The sequence below is a fragment of the Oncorhynchus gorbuscha genome, linkage group LG11 (assembly GCF_021184085.1).
Source record: "Oncorhynchus gorbuscha isolate QuinsamMale2020 ecotype Even-year linkage group LG11, OgorEven_v1.0, whole genome shotgun sequence".
Classification (NCBI taxonomy): domain Eukaryota; kingdom Metazoa; phylum Chordata; class Actinopteri; order Salmoniformes; family Salmonidae; genus Oncorhynchus; species Oncorhynchus gorbuscha.
The window spans coordinates 12,620,484-12,648,307 of record NC_060183.1 but is presented as its reverse complement, the minus strand read 5'-3'; the positions used below and the strand labels follow the sequence as shown (position 1 = coordinate 12,648,307).

The following is a 27,824-nucleotide window of genomic DNA, read 5'->3' as shown; positions in this document are numbered from 1 at the left end:
AGTCCACACCATACTAATTCGAATGCATACCCAGCTTCATAGTTTCAGAATAATGTTGAAAGAAAACCAAAATGCAAAAAATTATGAAACATATCAGTCTATTCTACGCATTGGCTCTAGCTCATTGTATTGTATATGACCACCTTAATCATAGACTCAGGTTAATATTCCCTCTAAGTGACCATGCCCGAGAAGCCGGTGTTTGGAGGATATATTGGCATGGGTGTTATTGCTCTTATCACTTTTATACAACGGGTTACCAACATATTCAAATAATGATTGCATATTTTCATTAAAAACGTTATTTTGATTAATTTATTAATACTATTTCATCCTTCCACAAGACATAGTCCCGAGACAAATCTAGGGTTGCTACCCCAGCCGGCTGGACATTCGTTCTATTGGTTCGGTTGCCAGTCATTCAGTCTTTTTCTTCTGTATCTATGGATGACCCAGTCTATCGTTGTAAATATTATATTGTCATATTGGCTGGTAACGTTCTTATCCCTTGCCTGCTAGCTAGCTGACTACGGCCAACTCACGGTCACGTCAAAAAGACAGAATAACAGCAAAGTAGCTGCTTTTGCTTTTGTTGAAGCTGTTTTCTAGTGGCGTTTGTTTGGATACATCCGTAACAATGAGCTGATGAGGCGTGATTTCGCCTGGCATGGACAATGTGCTCTCTCGTCAGGACACTATTGTTTCAGAGGAGCTAGCCAACAACACCACTACTCACTTCAAACTACAGTGGTCAAGACTGCATACTAGCTGCACTTCCTTTGGTTTTCTGATTCACATCTCATGTGTTGGTTGATGTTAGTCCAACATTCAGAGACCCAGCTATAGCGCTGTGGCTTTGTGCTTGAAGCCATTGCATTGTGACTGGCTTCATCCACTACTCTCATTCTGAACACACAAGCCCATCTCCATCAATAGCATCAAATATTTATCCAGCATGGTACCTGCCATATTCATCAAAGCTACTTGCTTCCTTTGTCTTTTCATGCCCCTGGGGTACTGTAAGCAAGATGTAGGAAGAACATCTCAGCACTTCTTTTAGAGTGCATCATTCTAGAAACGTCTTTATTTGTTTCACTTTATAACCTTCCTCTATAACCTTCCTCATTGACTCAGAAGAACTGAGTCTGACTGTCTCTAGTTCGGAATAGAACTGAACTCCGCTGTCGAGTACATTATTATAATCAACTGTTTTGAAGTGAGACTATAGGATAATATGTAGGATAAAGGATAAATCTATAGGATAAATCTCCCTGTCTTGTTCTTACTTCCCCGGCTTCCATATTTGATTTCAAACAGCGGTACAGACAGCATATCAACCATGCTGGTCGTCTGAGTGCTGTGTGCCATCTCTTAGCAGGCTGACAAAGACAGTGATGACAAAAGTCAGGAGGAGGGTCTGAATCATGACCTGGAGCCTCAAGAGGCTGAGGTGAGATGATGGTGGCGCCATTAGGTAGGGAAGAAGTGTGAAGGAAGGTGGGAGGACAGAGAACACTGAGTCAGATACTGATCTTGAGTCAACCACTTTGAGATGTCAGAGAGAGAGAGAGAGAGAGAGAGAGAGAGAGAGAGAGAGAGAGAGAGAGAGAGAGAGAGGGGGGGGGGTGAGGTGAGGAGAGGGAGAGAAAGAAGATGAGGAGAGAGAGAGAAAAAAAAGATGAGAGGGAGAGAAAGAAGATGAGAGAGAGAGAAAGAAGATGAGAGAGAGAGGGAGAGAGAAAGAAGATGAGGGGAGAGAGAAAGAAGATGAGGAGGGAGAGAGAGAGAGAGAGAGAGAGAAAGAAGATGAGGGGAGATAGAAAGAAGATGAGGAGAGCAGGAAGAATGAGAGAGAGAAAGAAGATGAGGGGAGAGAGAAAGAAGATGAGGAGAGAGAGAGAAAGAAGATTAGGAGAGAGAGAAGATGAGGGGAGAGAGAAAAATAAAGATGAGGAAAGAGCAGGAAGAATGAGAGAGAGAGAGAGAGAGTAGATGAGACAATGACAGACAGAGAGGTGCTACCATCTTCCCTGTCCCTCATTACAATTATTGTATCATCTCTCTCATCATCATAATAAGCTTGTTATCCACAAGTGTTAGAAAAAATATATATAGAAGTTTTGGCATGAAGAGGAAATGTAACCCTAAACGTTGGCATGGGGAGCATGTTCTCAAAACTGCTCCACATAAAAACCACTGTGGGATAAAGACAATCCCAAGGGAGCACAACCGAAAATATTCTGAACACCATTATTATGTTTTGAATCCTGTCTAGTTCAGAATTAGGTCCCTTCTCTTTAGGTGTTGTTTCCTCTCTCTAATGCTTCTCAACACCATTATTATGTTTTGAATCCTGTCTAGTTGAGAATTAGGTCCCTTCTCTTTAGGTGTCGTTTCCTCTCTCTAATGCTTCTCAACACCATTATTATGTTTTGATCCTGTCTAGTTCAGAATTAGGTCCCTTCTCTTTAGGTGTCGTTTCCTCTCTCTAATGCTTCTCAACACCATTATTATGTTTTGATCCTGTCTAGTTGAGAATTAGGTCCCTTCTCTTTAGGTGTCGTTTCCTCTCTCTAATGCTTCTCAACACCATTATGATGTTTTGAATCCTGTCTAGTTGAGAATTAGGTCCCTTCTCCTTTGGTGTCGTTTCCTCTCTCTAATGCTTCTCAACACCATTATTATGTTTTGATCCTGTCTAGTTCAGAATTAGGTCCCTTCTCTTTAGGTGTCGTTTCCTCTCTCTAATGCTTCTCAACACCATTATTATGTTTTGATCCTGTCTAGTTCAGAATTAGGTCCCTTCTCTTTAGGTGTCGTTTCCTCTCTCTAATGCTTCTCAACACCATTATGATGTTTTGAATCCTGTCTAGTTCAGAATTAGGTCCCTTCTCTTTAGGTGTCGTTTCCTCTCTCTAATGCTTCTCAACACCATTATGATGTTTTGAATCCTGTCTAGTTCAGAATTAGGTCCCTTCTCTTTAGGTGTCGTTTCCTCTCTCTAATGCTTCTAAACACCATTATGATGTTTTGAATCCTGTCTAGTTCAGAATTAGGTCCCTTCTCCTGGACTAGTTGTATTAACTTATGTGTCTGTTCATTTGCCAGTTTAACCCATTTTGTGGGGCATTGTGGGAAACAGTGCACAGTCCACCAACAGGAACCAGAGGTTTTACAACAAGCATGACACTATTGCCTCTGTCTAAATAAAACATAGAAAAATATGAATGTGTATTTCCTCCAAACATATTATAGACACACCCTTACCATCAATCCATATTTAGGCAATAAATCATTTGCATTTCTTAACCATTTAATTGTATGACAGACAGTCTGATGCTGCGTTTTACATAAAACAATCACTTTAAATCAACAATATTCAGATTGGAGAACCACTGCAAGATTCCAGGCTGCATCACCTCTGGCCGTGACTGGGAGTCCCATAAGTCCCATAAGGCGGCACACAATTGGCCCAGCGTCGTCCGGGTTTCGCCGGGGCAGGCCGCCATTGTAAATAAGAATTTGTTCTTAACTGACTTGCCTCGTTAAAGCCCTTTTGGAGCTGCCTTTACAAACACTTTCTTTCAGCAGACAACAATTTTCAGAAGGACTCTACGAAGAGTATAATACTCTCTGGGTTTTGGGAAGTGTTCAGGCCCTGTATCAGTGAGTACAAGTGATACACAGATTAGTCATGCCACTGAGCATTAGCCACTGCATTGTGCTGTGGTTCAACCTTATTGAAATCCTCATTCTAAACGGAAGCTGTATCTAAGTATTGCTGTTCAGTTCTCTCATTGGGCTTAACGGTCGTTTTAATGGTTAAGAAAAGCGATAGCATTTGTTATTGGAGGCAGCACTGCATCTATGTCTACTATGGTTTATGTACTCACACATATAGTCAAATGACTTGGAAAATTAGCTCAATCATAGCATGGTTCTTTAAAGACGTGCTTAAAAAACTTCCTAATGCTTTTCTCCTCTCAGAACGTATTCTCACTGGTTCTATTCTTTTTCATTCAGACACGTTTCATGTGGACATGTTGTAACAGGGCTTTAAAGGGATCAGAGGCCTTTGTCACCAGTCTGTGTCGTTCCCAGGCACCACTTTGTTGCTCTGAGGGACGGTTTTGTTTTGTTGGTGGGTGTTGGAAACTCATTTGAGAAATCAGAGGATTCATCCCTGTCTCTTCTCTGCTATCCACGACGCTGCATGGTATTTCATTCATCACTAACCACGTTTCCATCCACACATGTCATGAATTACCTGATACATGAAAAAAGGCACGACCGCGCTGATGGAAACATGAAATGCTGCTACATTTTTATAAATGCTAACAGACAATTTGTTAATTCGACATGATGGTAAAATTAACTATGCGAGACATGGTGGTGGAAACGCCTTTATGCGCAAATATTGATATAATAACCATCATATCGAAGTAAACTTGGAGTCGCGTGATGATGTGTTGTTTGGTCTTCCCACTACTTGGGAAAGCATGCGTTTTATTAGGCTACAGATGCAATAAATTGCGTTGAACTTCACAGGGCGGTAAAAGTGAGCTTGATGCTCCTTTCAATAAATATCGAGGGTTTCATTCGGGTGACGTGATGATCGATGCTTTGCTGCCATTTGACAAATATAAATAATATGGCTCTTATCCATAATAGTTATAATAATGATAATAAAGTGCTTTCCCGACGGGTCATAGTGGTAGGACTACACAACACTCTCCATTAAACACCAATATATAGATTGAAGAACCACTTTGGGTGTTTCAGAGTACTTTGATTCTGTTTAAAAAACACTTTCTGTGTATCATAAAACGTACATTAGGTTTACATTCAAACACCCTCCAAACTTTGTAATATACATTTGGGAAGAAAAAAAACGAATTTATGAGTGAATAACAATGAATAATTATTTACATATACATATTTATTAATAATAATAACAGTCAGGATGTTGTGTCTAATGGGGTAAATGCAGATGGACAAACCCTCTGGGCCCATTTCTGGAAGTGAAAATTATATTTTAGATGGTTTCGGCATCATTTTATTTTCATATATTTTGGAGTAGAATTTCCTTTTAAAAAGTCACCAGAACTGAGCTTCTCAGTCCTTCTACATAACAATTATCCCAGGGAGGACCCCAGACCCACTAAGCAAGAGGACTGGATTTGGTCAAACTTGTAGTTTAACACATGTACAAAATTATACTCTTTCCCTAAAAGCACAATGGTCCTGGTTTTCTTACATGACCGGTGAGGTTAACTTGGCCCCAGACAATCAATCTGAGATCCACTTAAGTTTCAGTCATGATTGTTTTTGTTTTAACCCTTGAGCTTTTATCGCCAATTCCTCCTTTGGCCGCCTCTCCTTCCAGTTCTCTGCTGCCAATGACTGGAAATAACTACAAAATCTCTGAAACTGGAAACACTTATCTCCCTCACTAGCTTTAAGCACCAACTGTCAGAGCAGCTCACAGATTACTGCACCTGTACATAGCCCACCTATAATTTAGCCCAAACAACTACCTCTTTCCCTACTGTATTTAATTTATTTATTTATTTTTGCTCCTTTGCACCCCATTATTATTATTTCTACTTTGCACATTCTTCCACTGCAAAACTACCATTCCAGTGTTTTACTTGCTATATTGTATTTACTTTGCCACCATGGCCTTTTTTGCCTTTACCTCCCTTCTCACCTAATTTGCTCACATTGTATATAGACTTGTTTATACTGTATTATTGACTGTATGTTTGTTTTACTCCATTTGTAACTCTGTGTCGTTGTATCTGTCGAACTGCTTTGCTTTATCTTGGCCAGGTCGCAATTGTAAATGAGAACTTGTTCTCAACTTGCCTACCTGGTTAAATAAAGGTAAAATAAATAAAATAAAATAAAAATCGCTCTCCATAAATACATCTCAAATCTTGTCATTTAATCCGACGTGTGATGTTTTTACCTTGATGCAGCTCTCACCACGGGAAACAAAAGCTTTTCCAGTCCCCAGCTGAAACCTCTCAACCCACTGGCCACACACTGGTTGAATGAACATTGTTCCTATGTCATTCCAATGCAATGACTTTGAGCCAACGTGGAATAAACGATGATGTTTCTGCCCAGTAGGAACGTTCACTTTTTTTCTACGTGCATTTTCCCTAATGATGCACTTGACATTTTACATGAAAAACTATATGAATCCTAATACCATCATGCAATTATTGTAAAAGTCGCTTTGGATAAGAGCGTCTGATAAATGACGATTATGTAAATGAGGCATTAATGTAGGATTTAATATTCGAAACATCCCAGTCACCTTCATACATGCACCAGCAACATTAGTGTACTGTTATGTTCATAATGATACAACATATGGAATTGTCTGGTAATCATAATGTTAGACATATAGGATGATCTGCTTTCTATTTCACATATTGATCTGTGTGTTTAGTAGACTGTTCTGTTTTCTCATTACTGTAATGCTGGCTTTTCATATTATTCCATATTGTGACTGATGGTAATATGCTGCTAATACAATATTAGGTCCCTAGACACACATAGAGTAATCTCCTTTATGACTTGTTTACCTTGTCGGAATGATGACCTCTACTATAATATAGCCTTGTGATCGTCTTTATCTGTTACTGGAGTACCAACACAGCTTAATTGGCTTTAGAGTCTCCCGCTTTTCTGTAGAAAACATCACTAAACGAAAGCATGTTAGGTTTTTTGATTGAGCAAATCAAGCGATGTTGAGTAAGTGAAGGAGAGATGAAGCTGGGGGGGAAATAATAGTTTGACCTTTTTGAGGAACTTTGCAATTGACACTTTCACAGTGGATCCTTTTGGAAATGTTCTGACGAAGACTCCCGTCTCTCCCATCTCTCTCTCAATTTATTTTATTTATTTCAATTTCAATTTAAGGGCTTTATTGGCATGGGTAACATGTGTTAATATTGCCAAAGCAAGTGAAGTAGATAATAAACAAAAGTGAAATCAACAATACAAATTAACAGTAAACATTACACTTACAAAAGTTCCAGAAGAATAGAGGCATTACAAATGTCATATTATGTGCAAATAGTTCAAGTACAAAAGGGAAAATAAATAACCATTAATATGGGTTGTATTTACAATGGTGTTTGTTCTTCACTGGTTGCCCTTTTCTTGTGGCAACAGGTCACACATCTTGCTGCTGTGACGGCACACTGTGGTATTTCACCCAATAGATATGGAAGTTTATCAAAATTCGGTTTGTTTTTTCGAATTCTATGTGTATCTGTGTAATCTGAGGGAAATATGAGTCTAATATGGTCATACATTTGGCAAGAGGTTAGGAAGTGTAGCTCAGTTTCCACCTCATTTTGTGGGCAGTGTGCATATAGCCTGTCTTCTCTTGAGAGCCTTGTCTGTCTATGGCAGCCTTTCTCAATAGCAAGGCTATGCTCATTCTGTACATAGTCGAAGCTTTTGTTAAGTTTGTGTAAGTCACAGTGGTCAGGTATTCTGCCACTGTGTACTCTTTGTTTAGGGCATCATAGTTTGCTCAATTTTTTGTTAATTCTTTCCAATGTGTCCAGTAATTATTATTATTTTTTCTCAAGATTTATTTGAGTCTAATTGTGTTGCGGTCTTGAGGGTCTGTGGGTTGTGTTTGGGTTTGTGAACAGAGCACCAGGACCAGCTTGCTTAGGAGACTTCTCCAGATTCATCTCTTTGTAGGTGATGGCTTTGTTATGGAAGGTCTGATTTTAATAATTAGTGGGTATCGGCCTAATTCTGCTCTGCATGCATTATTTGTTGTTTTACGTTGTACACAGAGGATATTTTTTGCCGAATTCTGCACGCAGAGTCTCAATTTGGTGTTTGTCCCATTTTGTGAATCCTTGGTTGGTAAGCGGACCCCAGACCTCACAACCATAAAGGGAAATGGGTTCTATAACTGATTCAATATTTTTATCCAGATCTTAATTGGTTGTTGAATTTTATGTTCCTTTTGATGGCCCTTCTTGCCTTTTCTCTCAGCTCTTTCACTGCTTTGTGGAAGTTACCTGTGGCGCTGATGTTTAGGCCGAGGTTTGTATAGTGTTTTGTGTGTTCTAGGGCAACGGTGTCTAGATGGAATTTGTGTTTGTGGTCCTGGTGACTGGAAAAAAATGTTTTTGTCTTACTGAGATTTACAGTCAGGGCCCAGGTCTGACAGAATCTGTGCAGAATATCTAGGTGCTGCTGTAGGCCCTCTTTGGTTGGGGATAGAAGCACCAGATCATCAGCAAACAGTATACATTTTACTTCTATCTATCGCTCTCCCTCTCACTGTGTGTGTGTCTCTCTCTGTATCTCTCTCTCCATGCCTGAGAGTGATCTTCCTTCTCTCTACTCCCCCCCCCCTGCCCAGACAGTCACTCTCTTTATTGAGAAGAACTTGGCTGAAGTGTTATTATTATTATAATAAAATGAAATAGAAGCTCTTCTCCTTCTTCAAAGCCGAGCAAGCATAAACAGGCTGGTTCCCGTGGCGATTAGATCTGTTGTCAGAGCGATGCAGGAAGTCATACATAAAATTGTCAAGTTAAGAAATGAAAGTGCAGCAAAGCATGTACTCATGTGATTTTTAATTAATTAATTCAAATGACGCCGCGGCTGCGTGAGATGTGCAATGGACTAGCTCAGTGGGTTCTGTTGACGATGCCTGTGCCATGTTTTATCCTGGCATAATTCACAAAACACACTGTTGTATGGGATGTTGGAAAAGCTGTAGGATTTAGCAACAATCCACAATGTTGCTGTCATATTCATGTATTTATCCAGGTGTGTAATCCAGGTGTGTAATCCAGGTGTTTAATCCAGGTGTGTAATCCAGGTGTGTAATCCAGGTGTTTAATCCAGGTATGTAATCCAGGTGTGTAATCCAGGTGTGTAATAATCCAGGTGTTTAATCCAGGTGTGTAATCCAGGTGTTTAATCCAGGTATGTAATCCAGGTGTGTAATCCAGGTGTGTAATCCAGGTGTTTAATCCAGGTGTGTAATCCAGGTGTGTAATCCAGGTGTTTAATCCAGGTGTGTAATCCAGGTGTGTAATCCAGGTGTGTAATCCAGGTGTGTAATCCAGGTGTTTAATTCAGGTGTTTAATCCAGGTGTTTAATCCAGGTGTTTAATCCAGGTGTGTAATCCAGGTGTGTAGTCTGCATTGCTGCATCATTCCATCATCCTATTTGCCCTCCACGTCGCTCATTACCACAGTGATTATTTATGAATTGAAAAAGCCACCCAATAACACATTCACCACAGCCTTGGCCTCGTGCATAATGGTGAGCTGAGTAGGTGAGTTGTCTCAAAGGGCTGCTGAGGTATCGCAGCCTTTTCAGGGGTACTGCCGACAGCCCTGAGGTAACCGGGCCAGATTAGCGGAACTCTAAAGTGCTGCCTCACATTCGACAGCACTACCTTGTTTTGCTGTTGGCTGTCGATCCAACGCCCCCTTCACCTTCGTTCTCTTTCTCTCTACCTCACACTCTTTCTATCCACTTTCAAATCATTGATTTTCTCTCAAATATTTATGATGTCTAGGCAGACTTCTTTCTCGTTGAATTTGGAGGGGGAACATCATTTTGAAGCTAAGTGGTAAAAGAGAAGGGATAGAGGGTGTACACACAGAGAAAAAAAAGATCTTTTTTTCCAGGCACTATGTAAACCCATATTGGGTCAAAGAAACCTTTGAGCCCTTAAATGGCTCTTTAGAGTTCAGCAAAGGGTTCTTTCCTCTTTTAGTGTTCATAAAAATCTAGAGGCGGAGGCTCATTAGAATATAGTGGGGCGTGGTTTGTTCACAGCTCTTTTTGTGCACTCACCGAGTGAGAGTGTCATTCCAGTTGGTCTAATGTGTTGGGTTATTGAATGTCATATAGGACTATATCCAGTCATGGTGTTTTGTGGAAGACTCATGTATGGCCTTGTGCCAATTGGGAACAATAAGTCTGTTAGTTGTTTTTCAGTTTTTGCTTCGGGGACTCTCAGCTGTTCTAGAGGTAGCTGACTAGATCCAACGTCAATTAACACAACCATAACACCAATGGAATTTTAACACTATAATATGGCTGACAAGAACAATTAACCCTGTATTTCAGAAGGATCTATAAAGAACCGTTCAGATTCAGCAGAACCCTTTGTTGGTGCTATATAGAACCTTTTTTTAATGGTTCCTTATATAACATTACGAACGGGTTCTTTATAGCATGGTTCTTTATGGAACCTTCCAAAATAGGTTCTATGTAGCCCCAAAAGGGGTTCCGCTATGGTTACAAGCCAAATAACTTTCTGGTGCTAGTTAGAACCATTGTTTTTTTAGTGTGTAGGAGAAAGCAGAGGAGAGAGAAAACATAAGATAAGAACTGTGGAAGCTCTCATGGAACCGTGCCTGGAATACCAACGGTTCCCTTTGAAACTACTCCTGAATATAAATAACTAAACACATCCACTGATAAAGATCGGTATTCACAGCATTTCCCCTTAAAGCCTCTGATCCAATGGATTTTGAGCTGATTCCGACTGCCGCGGTCTTTGTAGGTGTACTCTTCTTGTGTTCTGTGTTGTTATCCACCTCCTCCACTCTCATTCCACGTTTCTTTTGTGTTTTGAAGTGTTGCTATTGCAGATAACATTGTCTCTCATACTTAGCACTTACAGGCATTGAGATTGTTCCTCGGCGAATCACAAAAGTGCCTGTGAATGCTGTAGATTAGATTGAGTTGTTGTGTTATGGGAACAATGAGAAGACATTGTTCCCATAACAGGCCTGTCTCTGAGACAGCAGTAAAGCACATGCAGTACAGGAAATGAAACCACAAGGTTGTTGGTTCAAGTATTTGGGGGCAAACCACTGTTTCCCTTCTGAACTTCTCTGTTAGCAGCTTCCCCTACAGACTTGTCATGGGGGTTGTTTACAATGTGATGTTCAAACTTAGTTTATTAATTGAATACTGAATCTGATCCTTCTTTCTTGTTCCTGTCCTCAGGTGGGTGGGACCATGTACAACACGGGTCGCCACGTCTCACTGCGAATGGACAAGGAGCACCTGGTGAACATCTCCGGCGGACCAATGACGTACAGCCACCGCCTGGAGGAGATCCGGCTGCACTTCGGGAGCGAGGATGGACAGGGCTCTGAACACCTGCTCAACGGACAAGCCTTTTCAGGAGAGGTACTAGGGCAAGAGAACTCACTATCCGAACCAGAACTAGGTGCCAGAGTCTGGTGTAATAACACTCCTGCTCCAGAATCACACATGCCCCCTTGGCGACAAGGTTTTAAGCCTTGGCTCGGCCAACTGCCTACGCACTTTTTGTCCCTCTCTATCTATCTCCTGATCTGTACCTTCGTCTCCCCTATCTTAAAAACAAGAAATCTCCGATCTCCCTTTTAAAAAAGTAGGATTGGAACCAGAATCAGGAGAATTAGATAGGATATAGGATAGGATATAGATGCGATCCAGCAGACATGATCTGAATAAGCGGTGTGTTTTCAAAAGGCTTCCAATCCTCTGAAGCCTTGATCATTTAGCTAACGACTGAGTCACTCACCACACGCTTGGCGCGGCGCTGCCATCCATCCCAGCCATAATAACAATAACCAATTTGTGGGCTAACAGAATAATTGCGGGCATGACAGGAAAAGTCATTCTATTATTATCATTTATTCTGCCACTGAGCCTGGCGAAAATCCTAATAAAACAAGTGTTTATTGTCCACTGGGGCTCGGAGGGATGTGATCTGAGGGGGAAGTTGGCCTCTCTCTCTCCGCTCACTGTTTACCATGTTGTTGTTGCCTCGCTGTGGCGCCAGCGTCTCCACAGCTCCGAGGGATTTGTTTTGATTCCATACGTTACTACGGAACAAAAGAGAACAGTAGATGCTGGCGGGACTTTGTATGGTCAGTGTTGTGTTTTAGGAGGTGTTTGGAGGAGAGAGAGAGAGAGAGAGGGGGCTCTGGAGAGATCTGAAAAGGAGCGTTGGATAGTTGGTCGTTGTGATCCGAAAAGGCAATGTTCTCTAACTGAAGTGTAGGAAGAGACTGGAAGGCCTACTCAGTAGCAGTGTTGTAGAAAAATGGTAATGGTGTGTGGTTAAAATTGGCTCACTCATCCCCTCTCCTCGCCGCCGTAAGTCTTTTCCAGGTTGCTGCTGTAAACGAGAGTATGTTCTTAGCCAACGTACAGGATAAATAAATACATTAATTTGAACAGGTGTTATTCTGACAGAAGACAGTATGCTGTACATACGTGGGTTTGAGTTAGCATGACGTGGTACCATAACACAGCAGTGGAATAAGTAAGTTCTACAAATGAAAACTCACAGCAAGGGAGACAGAGATAGAGAGCGAGAGGGATAGAAAGAGGGAGGCGAGGAGAGGAAGGTTGCACAGATTCCCACATCTTATTCCTTCTGACGAGTTGCTCGCTTGCCATCTACAAAGACACCAATTACATACACCCCTACCCACAAGCTACCCCTAACCCCCCCACCCCCACCCACAAGCTACACCTAACCCCCCCCCGCCGCCCATCCCTCCTGAAACCAAAAGCTATGACTTCAAGCTCCAGCAGCAGGCTTCAAAGTGGAAACTGAAAGAATGTTGTGCGTCCTTGAAATGAGAACAAAGTGAGAAAATAATCCAACTTAAAAAGCAAAACCTTCCGTGGGAGAGAGGAGGGGTCGAGCTGGATAGAGGGATGGGAGATTTATTGCATTCACATGCAGTAACTCTCCAAATGTATGCATTTGTTCCGGGAACACGGCGTACGTTTGACTGGTGTTGGTTTTTCTGGGGGGGGGGTCTACCGTTCTCAGATCCTATCTGTGAAAAGCCCCCACACACCTCTGGGCTACTATTATGAATGTGCTGTTCTACTCTGTTTGCATAGAGCGCCCTCACAGTCACTCCGGAAATGAAACACCTTGGACTTAATACGTGCTAAGATATTCCAGGTGTTAGACAAATCTGGTTTCTCCCATTTCGTTATAAGCCCTTGCACTTTAATTTTCCACCTCACATGCAAGGTGTCGGAGACCTAGAATCAGTAGGGTGATAAGAAACAGCCTGACACAAAGTGTTGACAGTATAACATTAGCTTGTAGGCTAAAGGTGTATGTGAGTGGCTCTACACTGAGTGTACAAAACATTAAGAACACCTTCCTAATATTCAGTTGCACCCACCCAGTTGTGTGTCTCTAATATGGCCATACATTGGGCAGGAGGTTAGGAAGTGCAGCTCAGTTTCCACCTCATTTTGTGGGCAGTGTGCACATAGCCTGTCTTCTCTTGAGAGCTATGTCTGCCTTTGGTGGCCTTTCTCAATAGCAAGGCTATGCTCACTGAGTCTGTACATAGTCAAAGATGTCCTTAAGTTAGGGTCAGTCATGGTGGTCAGGTATTCTGCCACTGTGTACTGTCTGTTTAGGGCCAAATAACATTCTAGTTTGTTCAGAACACTGCCAGTCCTGTGGGGTTAGAGGAGGAACGTAATGGCTGGTGACCAGAACTTCACAACGTTCTGTTTCTGTGTGCGTGCGTGTGTGTAAAGTCATGGTTGTTATGTTGCTCTTTTACCTTGGTCTGTTTCTATCTTATTTTACTCTAGATCTCTTATTCCCTGTCATTACTACTGTCTGCGGGTTTCTCTTGGCAGTCTCTGTTACGTACAGTGGCAAGAAAAACTATGTCAACCCTTTGAAATTACCTGGATTTCTGCATAAATTGGTCATAATATTTGATCTGGTCTTCATCTAAGTCGCAGCAGTAGACAAACACAGTGTGCTTAAACTAGTAACATACAAATTATTGTATTTTCTTGTCTATATTGAATACAGCATTCTTCATTCACAGTGTAGGTTGGAAAAAGTTTGTGAACCCCTAGGCTAATCACTTCTCCAAAAGCTAATTGGAGTAAAGAGTCAGCTTATCATGACACAAGGCGAGACCCAGATACAGACACAGGAGGCAGATGGTTGGAGTTTAAGATCTTTAATAATCCAAAAAGGGGGAGGCAAGAGAATGGTTGTGGACAGGTCAAAGGTCAAAACCAGTTCAGAGTCCATGAGGTACAGAGTGGCAGGACAAGCAAGAGTCAAAATTGGGAAGACTAGAAAAAGGAGAATAGCAGTGTTACAGGAAAAAGAGCTGGTTGACTTGGAACATACAAGACAAACTGGCACAGAGAGACAGGAAACACAGGGATAAATACACTGGGCAAAACAACCGACACTTGGAGGGGGTGGAGACAATCACAAGGACAGGTGAAACAGATCAGGGTGTGACAAGGCTAAACCGGAGACCAATCAATGATACGAGATTGGAGATGTTGGTTAGAGCTGCCCTGCCCTATTAAAAACAAACGAAATTTGAGTTTGCTATTCACAAATCATTGCCTGATGTGAACCATACCTGGAACAAAAGAGATCTCAGAAGAACTAAGATTAAGAATTGTTGACATTTATAAAGCTGGAAAGGGTTACAAAAGTATCTATTAAAGCCTTGATGTTCATCAGTCCACGGTAAGACAAATTGCCTATAAATGGGGAAAGTTCAGCATGGTTGCTATTCTCCCTAGGAGTGTCCGTCCTGCAAAGATGACTGCAAGAGCACAGCTCAGAATGCTCAATAAGGTTAAGAAGAATCCTAGTGTCATCTAAAGTCTTAAAGAAATCTCTAGAACATTCTAACATCTCTGTTAACGAGTCTACGATGCGCCAAGAATGGTGTTTGATGGAGGACACCACATAAGAAGCCACTGCTGTCCAAAAAAAAAACATTGCTGCACATCTGAAGTTCGCAAAAGAGAACCTGGATGTTCCACAGCGCCTCTAGTAAAATATTCCGTGGACAGATTTAACTAAAGTTGAGTTGTTTGAAAGGAACACACAACACTATGTGCAGAAAAAAAGACACAGCACACCAACATCAAAACCTCATCCCAACTGTAAAGTATGGTGGAGGGAGCGTCATGGTTTTGGCTGTTTTGCTACCTCAGGACCTGGACAGCTTACTATCATCAATGGAAAAATGAATTCCCAAGTTTATCAAGACATTTTGCAGGAGAATGTAAGGCTATCTGTCCGCCAATTGAAGCTCAACAGAAGTTGGGTGATGCAACAGGAGAATGACCCAAAACATAGAAGTAAATCAACAACAGAATGGCTTCAACCGATGAAAATACGCCTTTTGGAGTGGCCCAGTCAGAGCCTGACCTCAATCCGATTGAGATGCTGTGGCATGACCTTGTCAGCGGTTCACACCAGACATCCCAAGAATATTGCTGAACTGAAACAGTCTTGTAAAGAGGAATGGTCGAAAATTCCTCCTGACCGTTGCGCAGGTCTGATCTGCAACGACAGAAAACGTTTGGTTGAGGTTATTGTTGCCAAAGAAGGGTCAACCAGTTATTAAATCACATACTTTTCACATACTTTTCCCACCCTGCACTGTGAATGTTTACACGATGTGTTCAATGAAGACATGAAAACATAATTGTTTGTGTGTTAGTTTAAGCAGACTGTGTTTGTCTATTGTTGTGACCTAGATGAAGATCAGATCACATTTTATGACCAATTTCTGTGGGAATCCAGGTAATTACCAAAGGGTTCACATACTTTTTCTTGCCACTGTAAGTCCTCTATAGTTCACCCAGGCCTTCGCCTCTCGCCATCTAAACTTTACGCCAATCTCATTCTGGGGGGGTTGGGGAGCCTCTCTCTCTCTGTCTCGCTCTCTCTCAACATGTCACCTAATCACTTCCCCAGGCCTTGATTACCTTTATAGACGAGCTGTCACTCTGCGGTTCCCCGTTAAGAGTTCTGTATAATTACTATCCTTCGACAATGTGTTTCTATTGCTGCCTCCCAACATGTCCGAGAAGACAGATGGAGAAAGAGAGATGTCAACTTTTCAATTTAATCAAGGTAGGATTGATGAATCTGCAACGTTTGTCGTCGGAAGGAGACCAAGGTGCAGCGTGGTAGTCGTACATTATTTTATTTAAATGTTCCACCTAGAAAAAACCAATAAACAATACAACGACCGAAAAGCTTCTTCGTGCAAACTACATGCACTCAAACAAAGACAAGATCCCACACAGAAGGAGGGAAAAAGGGCTGCCTAAGTATGATCCCCAATCAGAGACAATGAAAGACAGCTGCCTCTGATTGGGGAACCACACTCGGCACAAAGAAATAGAGAACATAGAATGCCCATCGCAAATCATACCCTGACCTAACCAAATAGAGAAATAAAACATCTCTCTAAGGTCAGGGCGTGATAAAAACAGTAGTTAAGATTATACGGAACAAAAATATAAACGCAACATGTAAAGTGTTTGGTCTAGGTTTCATGAGCTGAAATAAAATGTCTCAAATGTTCAAAACCCACAAACTGATTTCTCACAAATTAGTTTTACGTCCCTGTTAGTGAGTGTTTCTCATTTGCCAAGATAGTCCATCCACCTGACAGGTGTGGCATATCAAGGAGCATTGTCAGATTGTCTGTTCGTAAATTCAGAGCGTTTCACTCTCGGAGCATTCAGAGCGCACACTGAACACTCTGACCGAGGAGTAGGGTTGATCCGAGCGTTTTGTCCTAACAACAGCAGTCAAGCACCCAAGATAACTGGCTAACGTTGGCTAGCTTGCTAGCTACTCCCAGACACAAATGAGAGAACAGCTCACTCTGACCATTTTACTCGCCGTAGCAGAGCTGGTTAGGCTGTTTCTAAATTATCCAGAGTGTTGGTGACTGCAACTCTGCTGTTGGCAACAATTTAATCATGCAAGGTTTACTGACACCAGCCATATTTAATGGGTGTTGAGAATTCATAAATTCATCATTTATTCTACACTCTGGCACACAGAGAGAGTGCTCTGAAATCGGAGTAGATAGCCAGAGCGAATTTACCAGCTACTTCTACTGACAGTTGTCGCAGTGACGTCATGAACATTCTATTGAAATGGTTACTTGCATAGTGGAGTCTTTTGGTTAGACATCTAGCTAGCTAAACAATTAACCATAATTCAAACTCATAACGGTACTACCCTGCCTGAATTTGCAGGTAGCTAACCAACCAGGTTCAATGTTAGCTAGCTAACATTAAGCTATTACTAGCAATGCAAATGGCTCTGAGATATGAATAATATTACTACACAGGTCATACACGTAACGTTAGCTAGCTAGCTAGCTAGCAGTACACTTTAACTTGAAATGAAAGCGACTTTCTGACAAAATTAGAAATGTGTAATATCTGAAAATGTAGCTAGCTAGAACATCTTACATGTAAACATGGATGGACTCTTCTCCCTCTCTCTCAGGGATGCTACGGCTGCTCTTAGTTTGAAGATGTAATCCAGAGACAGGTGTTTTATACAACAACCTTCTATGTTCTCTTTTTGTCTGCATATTTGCAATCAAATGCCTGAATGTTCCCCATCTCCTCAGCTATCATACTCTAATTACACTGATTTCAAAGCTCGGTCCTCCAGAAAGTGGAGAGCAACACTTATGCAGTTCTACTACTTGATATCTTTTTTTTAAAAGCGGTGTTAGAAAGGATTTCCTACACATACTGACCAGCACATTTTAGAGACAGAAGCATGCTACATGGCAGACCAATCCGAACTCATCTTTTGGCATGTCCAGCCCACTCATTATCTCAGCCAATCATGGCTAGCAGGAAGGTGGCTGCCTTTTTCTGTGGGTTAACCAACTAGGCTCGTAATTTAACAAGTGTATTCTTATTTACAGATGGCATACATCTGTAATTATGGCACGTGAAAGTTCACATGTTCCAGAAGGCATTTCTGCCAAGAATAACGCATTTTTTTATTTTTAAGTTTACTTTCAAATGGCTCTCCTGTGAAGTAGTGACAGGTGACATACGTCTAGTTTCCTGAAACAAGTCACATATATACTAAAGTGTGTGGACAATATCCAGCAACTTCACACAGCCATTGAAGGGGAGTGGAACACCCGTTCACAGGCCACAATCAACAGCCTGATCAACTCTATGCAAAGGAGATGTGTCGCGCTTCATGAGGCAAATAGTGGTCACACCAGATACTGACCGGTTTTCCTGAGCCCATACCTTTTTGTAAAGGTACACTATATATATATATAGGAAAGTAGGTCGACACCACTTCAAATAAGTGGATTTGTCTATTTCAGCCACACCCGTTGCTGACCAGTGTCTAAAATCGAGCACACAGCCGTGCAATCTCCATAGAGAAACATTGGCAGTAGAGGCCTTACAGAATAGCCCAGTGACTTTCAACGTGGCACCGTCATAGGATGCCACCTTTCCAACAAGTCAGTTCGTCAAATTTCTGTTGTACATATCTACTGTAATTGTGTAGTGGAAACGCCTAGGAGCAACATCGGCTCAGCCGCGAAGTGGTAGACCACATAAGCTCACAGAACGGGACCACCGAGTGCTAAAGCACGTAGCGTGTAAAAATCGTCTGTCCTCAGTTGCAAAACTCACTACCGAGTTCCAAACTGCCTCTGGAAGCCACAGACGGTTTGTCAGGAGCTTCATGAAATGGGTTTCCATGGCCAAAGACTACCATGTATAATGCCAAGCATTGGAGTGGTATAAAGCTCGCCGCCATTGGTGGAGGAGGAATGATAATGGGCAGGGGATGTTTTTCATGGTTTGGTCTAGGCCCCTTAGTTCCAGTGAAGAGAAATCTTAACGCTACAGCATAGAATGACATTCTAGACAATTCTGTGCTTCCAACCTTGTGGCAAGAGTTTGGGGAAGGCCCTTTCCTGTTTCAGCATGACAATATCCCTGTGCACAAAGTGACGTCCATACATAAATGGTTTGTCGAGATCGGTGTGGAAGAACTTGACTGGCCTGCACAGAGCCTTGACCTCAGCCCCATCAAACACCTTTGGGATGAATTGGATGCCGACTGCGAACCAGGCCTAATCACCCAACATCAGTGTCTGACCTCACTAATACTCTTGTGGCTGAATGGAAGCAAGTCCTCGCAGCAATGTTCCAACATCTTTTTGGAAATCCTTCCCAGAAGATTGGAGGCTGTTTTAGCAGAAAAGGGGTACCAACTCCATATTAATGCCCATGATTTCGACGAGCAGGTGTCCAAATATTTTGGGCCATGTAGTGTATCTCTGGTAAAAGAAATTCTAAACCTTTTAAAGATTACAAACGACTAGAGACTCAGACAACAACACAGACTCACGGTCCAGCAACAATACTGATAACTCAAGAAAGACTGAGGAGAGGTCATGGAGTATGTTTGAGGCAGAATACATTTCTGAACACACTTTGTTTCTCTGCAAATGTACAGCATATTTTCCACATCTTTCTGCAAAGTTCAAGGGAAGTGGAAAATATGTGAAGTAACAGTAGGAGATAGTGGGCCAGGGTTAATTGAGCCACCCCTTGCTTCTAGGAAACCATACACAAATTGAATCTCGTGACCAAATATTTAGGAAGAGATCATGTGAAGGAACAAACCACATGGAAAAAAGTGGTAAGCAAGTTAGGTCCAAAGAACAAATTTCACAAAGTCAAATGAATGTATTGTGTTATAGGTGTCAACGGAGATACTTTAAAGATTGTTTTATACATCAGTTGGGGTCTCTATAAGCTACAATAAGACAAACCCAAACCTAACATGAAAGTCCATCTTTGTAGCTGTGTGGGTTGATATGGTCAAAATGTTTGCCTTGAGGTAAGTTGAGCCAATGGCCACCATATCCCATACAAATTATGATTATATTGTATTTTGTTATGCATAATATTCATAGTATTTTTGCAATATGTCATGCATATGAACTCAAGATAGTGCATTTGATATTGATATGGAGCAGACACCATTATGCCCTGTTTATACAAACGTAAAACAAGCAGGGGTCTATATCCCCCTTGAGGTTCTTGAAAGAGCAGCCAAGGAAGTGAGAGAAGGGAAGAAGTCCATTGGAGCAGCAGCAAAAGGGACGAACAAATAGACTGAATGACACTGAAGAGGTACAGAAAACAAACATGTACCTGTTTGAAAGAGAGGCTGTGATGAGTAGCAGAGGAACACCAGGTCTTATCTGATGACATGGAGTCTGATCTGTATAAAGAGAGGCTGTGATGAGTAGCAGAGGAACACCAGGTCTTATCTGATGACATGGAGTCTGAGCTGTATAAAGAGAGGCTGTGATGAGTAGCAGAGGAACACCAGGTCTTATCTGATGACATGGAGTCTGAGCTGTATAAAGAGAGGCTGTGATGAGTAGCAGAGGAACACCAGGTCTTATCTGATGACATGGAGTCTGAGCTGTATAAAGAGAGGCTGTGATGAGTAGCAGAGGAACACCAGGTCTTATCTGATGACATGGAGTCTGAGCTGTATAAAGAGAGGCTGTGATGAGTAGCAGAGGAACACCAGGTCTTATCTGATAACATTGAGTCTGAACTTGATAGACATATCAAGAATTTTGCGGACCTGTTTAGTTGCCTCAAATGCAGAAAACGTACCTATTAATTGGCGCATAGAAACAACATCCCTGTCCCAGACAGCTGCTCAGTAAATGTAATGTGAGTGATATTGAACAGAGGTTTACAGTGCCTTCAGAAAGTATTCATACCCCTTGACTTATTCCACATTTTGTGGTTAAAGATTGAATTCAACATGGATTAAATTGATTGTTTTCTCTCACCCATCTACACACCATACCCAAAACATGTTTTTGGAAATGTTTGCAAATATCTCATTTACATAAGTATTGACACCCCTGAGTTACAATACCATTTGGCAGAGGATACAGTTGTGAGTCTTTGTGGGTAAGTCTGTAGGAGACATGGATTGTACAATATCTGCACATTATTCTTTTAAAAATTATGTCTAATTGGTTGTTGGTCATTGTTAGACAACCATCTTCAGGTCTTGCCATAGATGTCCATGCCAATTTAAGGCAAAACTGCAACTAGGCCACTCAGGAACATTCAATATCATCTTGGTAAGCAACTCCAGTGTAGATTTGGCCTTGTGTTTTAGGTTTTTGTCTTGCTGAAAGGACATTTGTCTCCCAGTGTCTGTTGGAAAGTAGACTGAACCAGGTTTTCCTTTAGGATTTTGCCTGTACTTAGCTCTATTCTGTTTATTTTTTAGCTTGAAAAAAATCCTTAGTACTTGCCGATAACAAGCATACCCATAACATGATGCAGCCATCACCCTGCTTGAAAATATATAAAGCTGTACTCAGTGACGTGTTGTGTTGGATTTGCTCCAAACATAATGCTTTGTATTCAGGACAGAAAGTACATTTCTTTGCCAACATTTTTTGCACTTTTACTTTGTGCCTTAATGCAAACAGGATGCATGTGTTGGAATATTTGTATTATGTACAGGCTTGCACCTTTTCACTCTGTCAATTAGGTTAGTATTGTGGAGTAACTACAATGTTGTTGATCCATCCTCAGTGTTCTCCTAACACAGCCATTAAACTCAGTTTCCTTCCTCTCCAGCAACTGAGTTAGAAAAGGATGCCTGTATCTTTGTAGTGACTGGGTGTATTGATGCACCATCCAAAGTGCAATTAATAACTTCACCATGCTCAAAGGATATCCAATTTCTGCTTTATTTGTATTTTTATCCATCTACCAATGGGTGCACTTCTATGCGAGGCATTGAAAACCTCCATGGTCTTTGTGGTTGAATATGTGTTATAAATTCACTGCTCGACTGAGGTAGTCATTCAAGAATCATGTTAAGCACTATTATTGCACACAAAGTGAGTCCGTGCATCTTATTATGTGACTTGTTAAGCACATTTTTACTCTTGAACTTACAGTTGAAGTCGGAAGTTTACATAAACCTTAACCAAAAACATTTAAACTCAGTTTTTCACAATTCCTGACATTTAATCCAAGTAAAAATACCCTGTCTTAGGTCAGTTTTGATCCTCACTTTATTTTAAGAATGTGAAATGTCAGAGTAATAGTAGAGAAAATTATTTACTTCAGCTCTTATCACATTCCCAGTGGGTCAGAAGTTTACATACACTCAATTAGTATTTGGTAGCATTGCCTTTAAATTGTTTAACTTGGGTCGAACGTGTTGGGTAGCCTTCCACAAGCTTCCCACAATAGGTTGGGTAAATTTTGGCCCATTCATCCTGACAGAGCTGCTGTAACTTAGTCAGGTTTGTAGGCCTCCTTGCTCACACACACATTTTCAGTTCTGCCCACAATTTTTCTATAGGATTGAGATCAGGGCTTTGTGATGGTCACTCCAATACCTTGACTTTGTTGTCCATAAGCCATTTTGCCACAACTTTGGAAGTATGCTGGGGTCATTGTCCATTTGGAAGACCCATTTGCAACCAAGCTTTAACTTCCTGACTGATGTCTTGAGATGTTGCTTCAATATATCCACATCATTTTTCCTCCCTCGTGATGCCATCTATTTTGTGAAGTGCACAAGTCCTTCCTGCAGCAAAGCACCCCCACACATGACTCGGTTGGGAGGGTGTTTCTTCGGCTTGCAAGCCTCCCCCTCTTTCCTCCATATGTTTTCAAAACTGTTATATTTACATGAATTCTGGTTGTTTCCAGGGATACACAAAATCCTGAAATACATGTAGATATCTTTGTTAGAAATAATACTAAGTTTCCCTTGATGTAATGATGATAAATGTGAAACTCTCAACTTACCCCACTCTCCCATATTTGTGTGAGAACTTTTTCCGCAGTTCCTGTTGATTTCCCAGGAATCGTAAGTGTGTCTGCTTGGTAAAAGAAAATGTGGGCTGCTCTTTGAATAGTTGTTATTGTCGCAAGGTCACAAGTTGAGCTAGCTGTGCATAGACACCGCCCACATAAACACATCATTAAGAACCTGTAGAACCATAAAGGTGTGTGTAGAACTTTACTGACACCTTAGTCAACACAACTTCAAAAGGCTTGAACAGTGGAAGCCAACAAACCCTAGTCTCTGGAGAGATTGTAGGTGTGAAGGCATTTGTTTAAAGGTGCAGTGCAGTCAAAAATGCGATTTTCTTGCTTTTTTAAATAATATTTCCACACCATGAGGTCGAAATAACTCTGTAAGAGGTTTAAAAATAAAATGCCTTGAATTGCAGCTTGTTCAGGTGGGATGACATCACAATGTGATCAGATTATTCTGTCCAATGACCAGTTATCTTTTATTTGTCTACATGTACGCCTACTTTAAAGAGGTAAGCAGGGTAGACTCTAGAGTCTATAGCTGATCCTGTCCGCCAATCAGGGCTTTGTACGTAAATATGTTAACGTTTGTATCAACATGCCCACACGATCAGAATGAGATTTTCGACGGAAAAAGACTCAGGTAAAATAAATGATTAAAAATATATATTTGGAGATGGTTTCATGAAATAAACACACACAGTCAGACACATCATTGGACGCTGTTCGTGTCGGCTAATGGGGATCCTAATAAATCAAATCAAACGGTGATTCTAAAGACTACATGGCTCTAAGACATACCTGACTCTGCAAAATGTATTATGTGGAAAAAGGTGCGTTACTCCTGGGCTTGACCAGAAACCAGCACACAGCAGCTCCGCAAGAGCAGACTTTTCTACAGTCTATTTGTGCGAGGTCACTTGAGAGATTGTGTTGTATTCCTGACATTTGTTTTTTTCATCTCCAGGTTCAACTTATACACTACAACCACGAGCTGTATACCAACTACACAGAGGCAGCGAAGAGCCCCAACGGACTGGTCATAGTGTCTATATTTATGAAGGTGCGTGTGACACTCTCACAACTCCAACCTTTGATCTCACTGTGTCAAACGTGCTTGAATTTGTATGTAAAATCTTCGTATGAATGATTTACATTTTATTTGGGGGGGACTATCATGCATTAACTTGGCATCGAGTCACAGTATATCATCCCACCACGTACCAGTTTGACAGTATGATTATCCCTGTATTTATTAGCTAGCTAGCTAGCGCTACGTTACTACATGCTAATCTTTTTTGACGGCATCCAAATGGTCCTTTGAGAAGGTCGCCCTGCTCTCTATCCTGAAATAGATCCACTAGAGAACTAGTTATCCTGGGAGCTTAACATTGTGTTCCCTGTATGTGTCAGTGGGGGGGGGTGAGGTTGTGAAATAGCTTTGTCTCTCTCGCTAGCTTTGTTATGTAAGCTTCTTGGGCTCGGCTCAAGGCTGTGGAGTTTCTTGTATTCTTCGTGCTACAGAAGTACTGTGTAGTTCAGATGCAACCCAATCAGCTAGCTACAGTAATTAGCTCCCTTGTGTCAATGGCTCGGTCTGTCAGTCACACAGGAGGACATGGAGACCCGGGTCAAGCCTATTCCTCTCTCCTAACCACTTACAGAGATGGGATAGGAAAGCTACAATTTTCTGAATAAAATATGTGTTTGCTTTTGCTGTCTGAAAGTTATTTTAGTGGTCAATGTAGTGGTAGAAGTTCTAAAGTTATAATTTTGAGCACTCACCAAATGTAATTACATGTTCAATTGTATACCCCCACACACACTCCCCACCACTATAACAGACAGAGAGGTAGGCCATTGAAAGGGATATGATTAAGCACATCTCACACCCCCGTCCTCCCACTCATCATGAAATCAATCAACACTTCACTCTCATCCTCTCTAGTCCCTCAGCCTGGCCCTCAGTGGTAATGACTCCAAACTCCAGCCATCTTGAAGTAGCTTGCTTAACTAAGGCTCTCAGATCAGTCCTGGCTCATTGTTAAAGTCGCTGAAGAGATGGGAAGTGAGGTAATTAGTGGTGTCCTTCACTATCTCAGGAACCTATTTCTCGGTATTGTGACTCATGCTTCCAGGGGACCATTAACACCTGCACCCCCACCATGTTACCCTTTCAGTGACTCAGACTGCCAGTAAGTAAGGGCTTCCTTTGGGCATCAGTGGCCTGAGCCACTATTCGAAATGACAATGGGGGGGATGTAACTGTGTGGGGTCCCCTGTGGAAACAGACACACAATGGAGGAGGACATAGTGAGACTGTTGGACACTAAATGGAGTTTGAGTCACCTTCGGCCATATCTACTAGACTAGACAGTGTTTGTCTAGGATGTGAGTGTCACCTATGTTTCTTCTCTAGATGTCAAATTGACATTTTGTTGAACAGTTCCTCTCTGTAGCTACTTTTAAGTTTACTTCACAATTTGGAGAGAACTCCCTAATTACATTTTGCAGAATAACATGTCTGCATCCCCCTAGGTCATTTCTCCATTAAAAGTGTTCAAAACATCTGAGAAAGAGAGAGAGTAGTGACAAGGGACATCCATTGCTTTTTAATCACTTAGCCTCCGAGACATCTTGACAGTCAGAGTTGTGAGGATGAGAATGGGACAGGAGGCTGAGGCTGAGGCTCGGGACTAAGGGGGATTTAAGGGAGCGTGTGGAGCATCTTTAACTGATTAGTGTGTTCCACGTCGACTCTGGACTCCTGAGTCTTTAGACAAAAGCGCTACAGGACAGCTAAAAGCATCTCCGGCTCTTTAGAGTGTCTCTCTCTGGTGTTCTGGCTCTTTAGAGTGGCTCTCTCTCTGGTGTTCTGGCTCTTTAGAGTGGCTATCTGGTGTTCAGGCTCTTTAAAGTGTCTCTCTCTCTGGTGTTCAGGCTCTTTAGAGTGTCTCTCTCTGGTGTTCTGGCTCTTTAGAATGGCTATCTGGTGTTCAGGCTCTTTAAAGTGTCTCTCTCTGGTGTTCAGGCTCTTTAAAGTGTCTCTCTCTCTGGTGTTCAGGCTCTTTAGAGTGGCTCTCTGGTGTTCAGGCTCTTTAAAGTGTCTCTCTCTGGTGTTCAGGCTCTTTAGAGTGTCTCTCTCTGGTGTTCAGGCTCTTTAGAGTGTCTCTCTCTGGTGTTCAGGCTCTTTAGAGTGTGTCTCTCTCTGGTGTTCAGGCTCTTTAGAGTGTCTCTCTCTCTGGTGTTCAGGCTCTTTAGAGTGTCTCTCTCTCTGGTGTTCAGGCTCTTTAGAGTGTCTCTCTCTGGTGTTCAGGCTCTTTAAGTGTCTCTCTCTGGTGTTCAGGCTCTTTAGAGTGTGTCTCTCTCTGGTGTTCAGGCTCTTTAGAGTGTCTCTCTCTGGTGTTCAGGCTCTTTAGAGTGTCTCTCTCTGGTGTTCAGGCTCTTTAGAGTGTCTCTCTCTCTGGTGTTCAGGCTCTTTAGAGTGTCTCTCTCTCTGGTGTTCAGGCTCTTTAGAGTGTCTCTCTCTCTGGTGTTCAGGCTCTTTAGAGTGTCTCTCTCTGGTGTTCAGGCTTCCTTAAGATCCTATCCTTCCCTGAGATGGACTTGTGCAACTAGCATTATGCGAGTAAATCATGCATTGAAGTCAAGGGGAGATTTGCTGCATGCTTGCCTCAAGTTAAGATTTGGCCCTAAAGCGAATGCACTTGAATTGCTGGTGTCATATAGTTAGTGGGTTTTGGTTCATTTTGTAATGCACTGTCGAGATTGTGGAATATGGAAGTAATTTGCGATGTGTGTGACTGGCTTTGATGTGACTGTCTCTGGGTGATTCTTTCTCTCCTCTCGTATTCCAGATTGCGGAGACTTCGAATGCATTCCTGAATCGAATGTTGAATAGAGACACCATCACAAGAATAACATATAAAAGTAAGTAGAGATGCCAATGTAGACTGTAGGGAGGAACACAGTGGAACAAGTCAAAGAGTAGCTGGAGAGACTGCAGTAGAGACAGCTAGGGCTGTTAGATGGCCATATTAGAATGGCACATGGCTTGCTCAGAGAAGAGAACAATTGGATTAATGGGGTTGAGGAGAGGCTGCGTAAACACAGTGACCCCCAGTGCATTGGAGGTCTCAGAGACATCAATGAGCTGTCATAACCTCGCACGTACATACGCACACACAAACACAGCATCCAAATGGAATGATTAATGCCAACGAGGATTCCAGAGATGTGTGGTGGCGGAGAGGGACTAACAAGACTGCAGGGGTGAGGTGGTAACATAATAGAAACATGATTGATGTTCACAGATTAAGGATTGTCTTTTTTGTTTTTCTTTACCTTTCAGGGTATATATGTCCTACCTGTAGGCTAGGGGCTGGTGAGCATGCTGATGTTCTTCTAGTCTAGATAGATACACACTGTGAAAGTGAATAGCAGCTAAACTCCCAGTCTAAATAGAAGGAGCAGCTACTGTGACCTCTTCACAGCAAACATAGTACCTTTTATTATAAACGGAAGCCGCAGCAGATGACTACATATTGAGTGTGTTAGCGTAGTAGAGAGAGCGAGAGAGAACAAGAGACGGAGAGAGAAAGAGAATGATGGAGAGAGGGACAGAGAGAAAGAGAGATGCAGAAATTCTACACACTAAAAAATGCTGGGTTAAAAACAACCCAATTTGGGTAAATAGTGGACAGAATACACGTTGGGTTATTTTGACACACAAAAAAAACATTGTTTTCTTTAAATTGAGTTGTTGATGCTGGGTTAGTGAGCTATGATCTACCGGGTCAGATCAGAAGACTGGAGGTGTGGTTTAGCAGGGGCATGGCTTTTAGATAGTTATTTTTGGCAACCCGTGATAGTAAATGTAATTCTGGTTAATCTATTCTGTTGTATTTTCAACATATGTTAAGGTTGGAAACTGATGCTTTTGTAGCTTTAATAGGATTTAGACAAGTGTAGGAGTATCTTCTAAGTGCCTATGCATATCCCACTGTTGGGCTAGTTAACACGTTCTTATAATAACATGATGAACATGAATGACATATATGCTCACGTGTTGCCAAAAGGAACTATCTGG

The 27,824-nt window shown here is 41.7% G+C and overlaps 1 protein-coding gene across 2 annotated transcripts in view; it reads left to right on the top strand.

The window, feature by feature from the left end:
• Positions 1 to 27,824, top strand: part of LOC124048120 (carbonic anhydrase-related protein 10-like) — a 482,986-nt gene that overhangs the window by 447,875 nt on the left and 7,287 nt on the right. For both annotated transcript variants that reach the window (XM_046368564.1, XM_046368562.1), the window contains exons 5-7: positions 11,027 to 11,212; positions 23,703 to 23,798; positions 26,593 to 26,665. In XM_046368564.1, the coding sequence (XP_046224520.1) occupies positions 11,027 to 11,212; positions 23,703 to 23,798; positions 26,593 to 26,665 (355 nt within the window). The remainder of the gene's footprint in view (positions 1 to 11,026; positions 11,213 to 23,702; positions 23,799 to 26,592; positions 26,666 to 27,824) is intronic.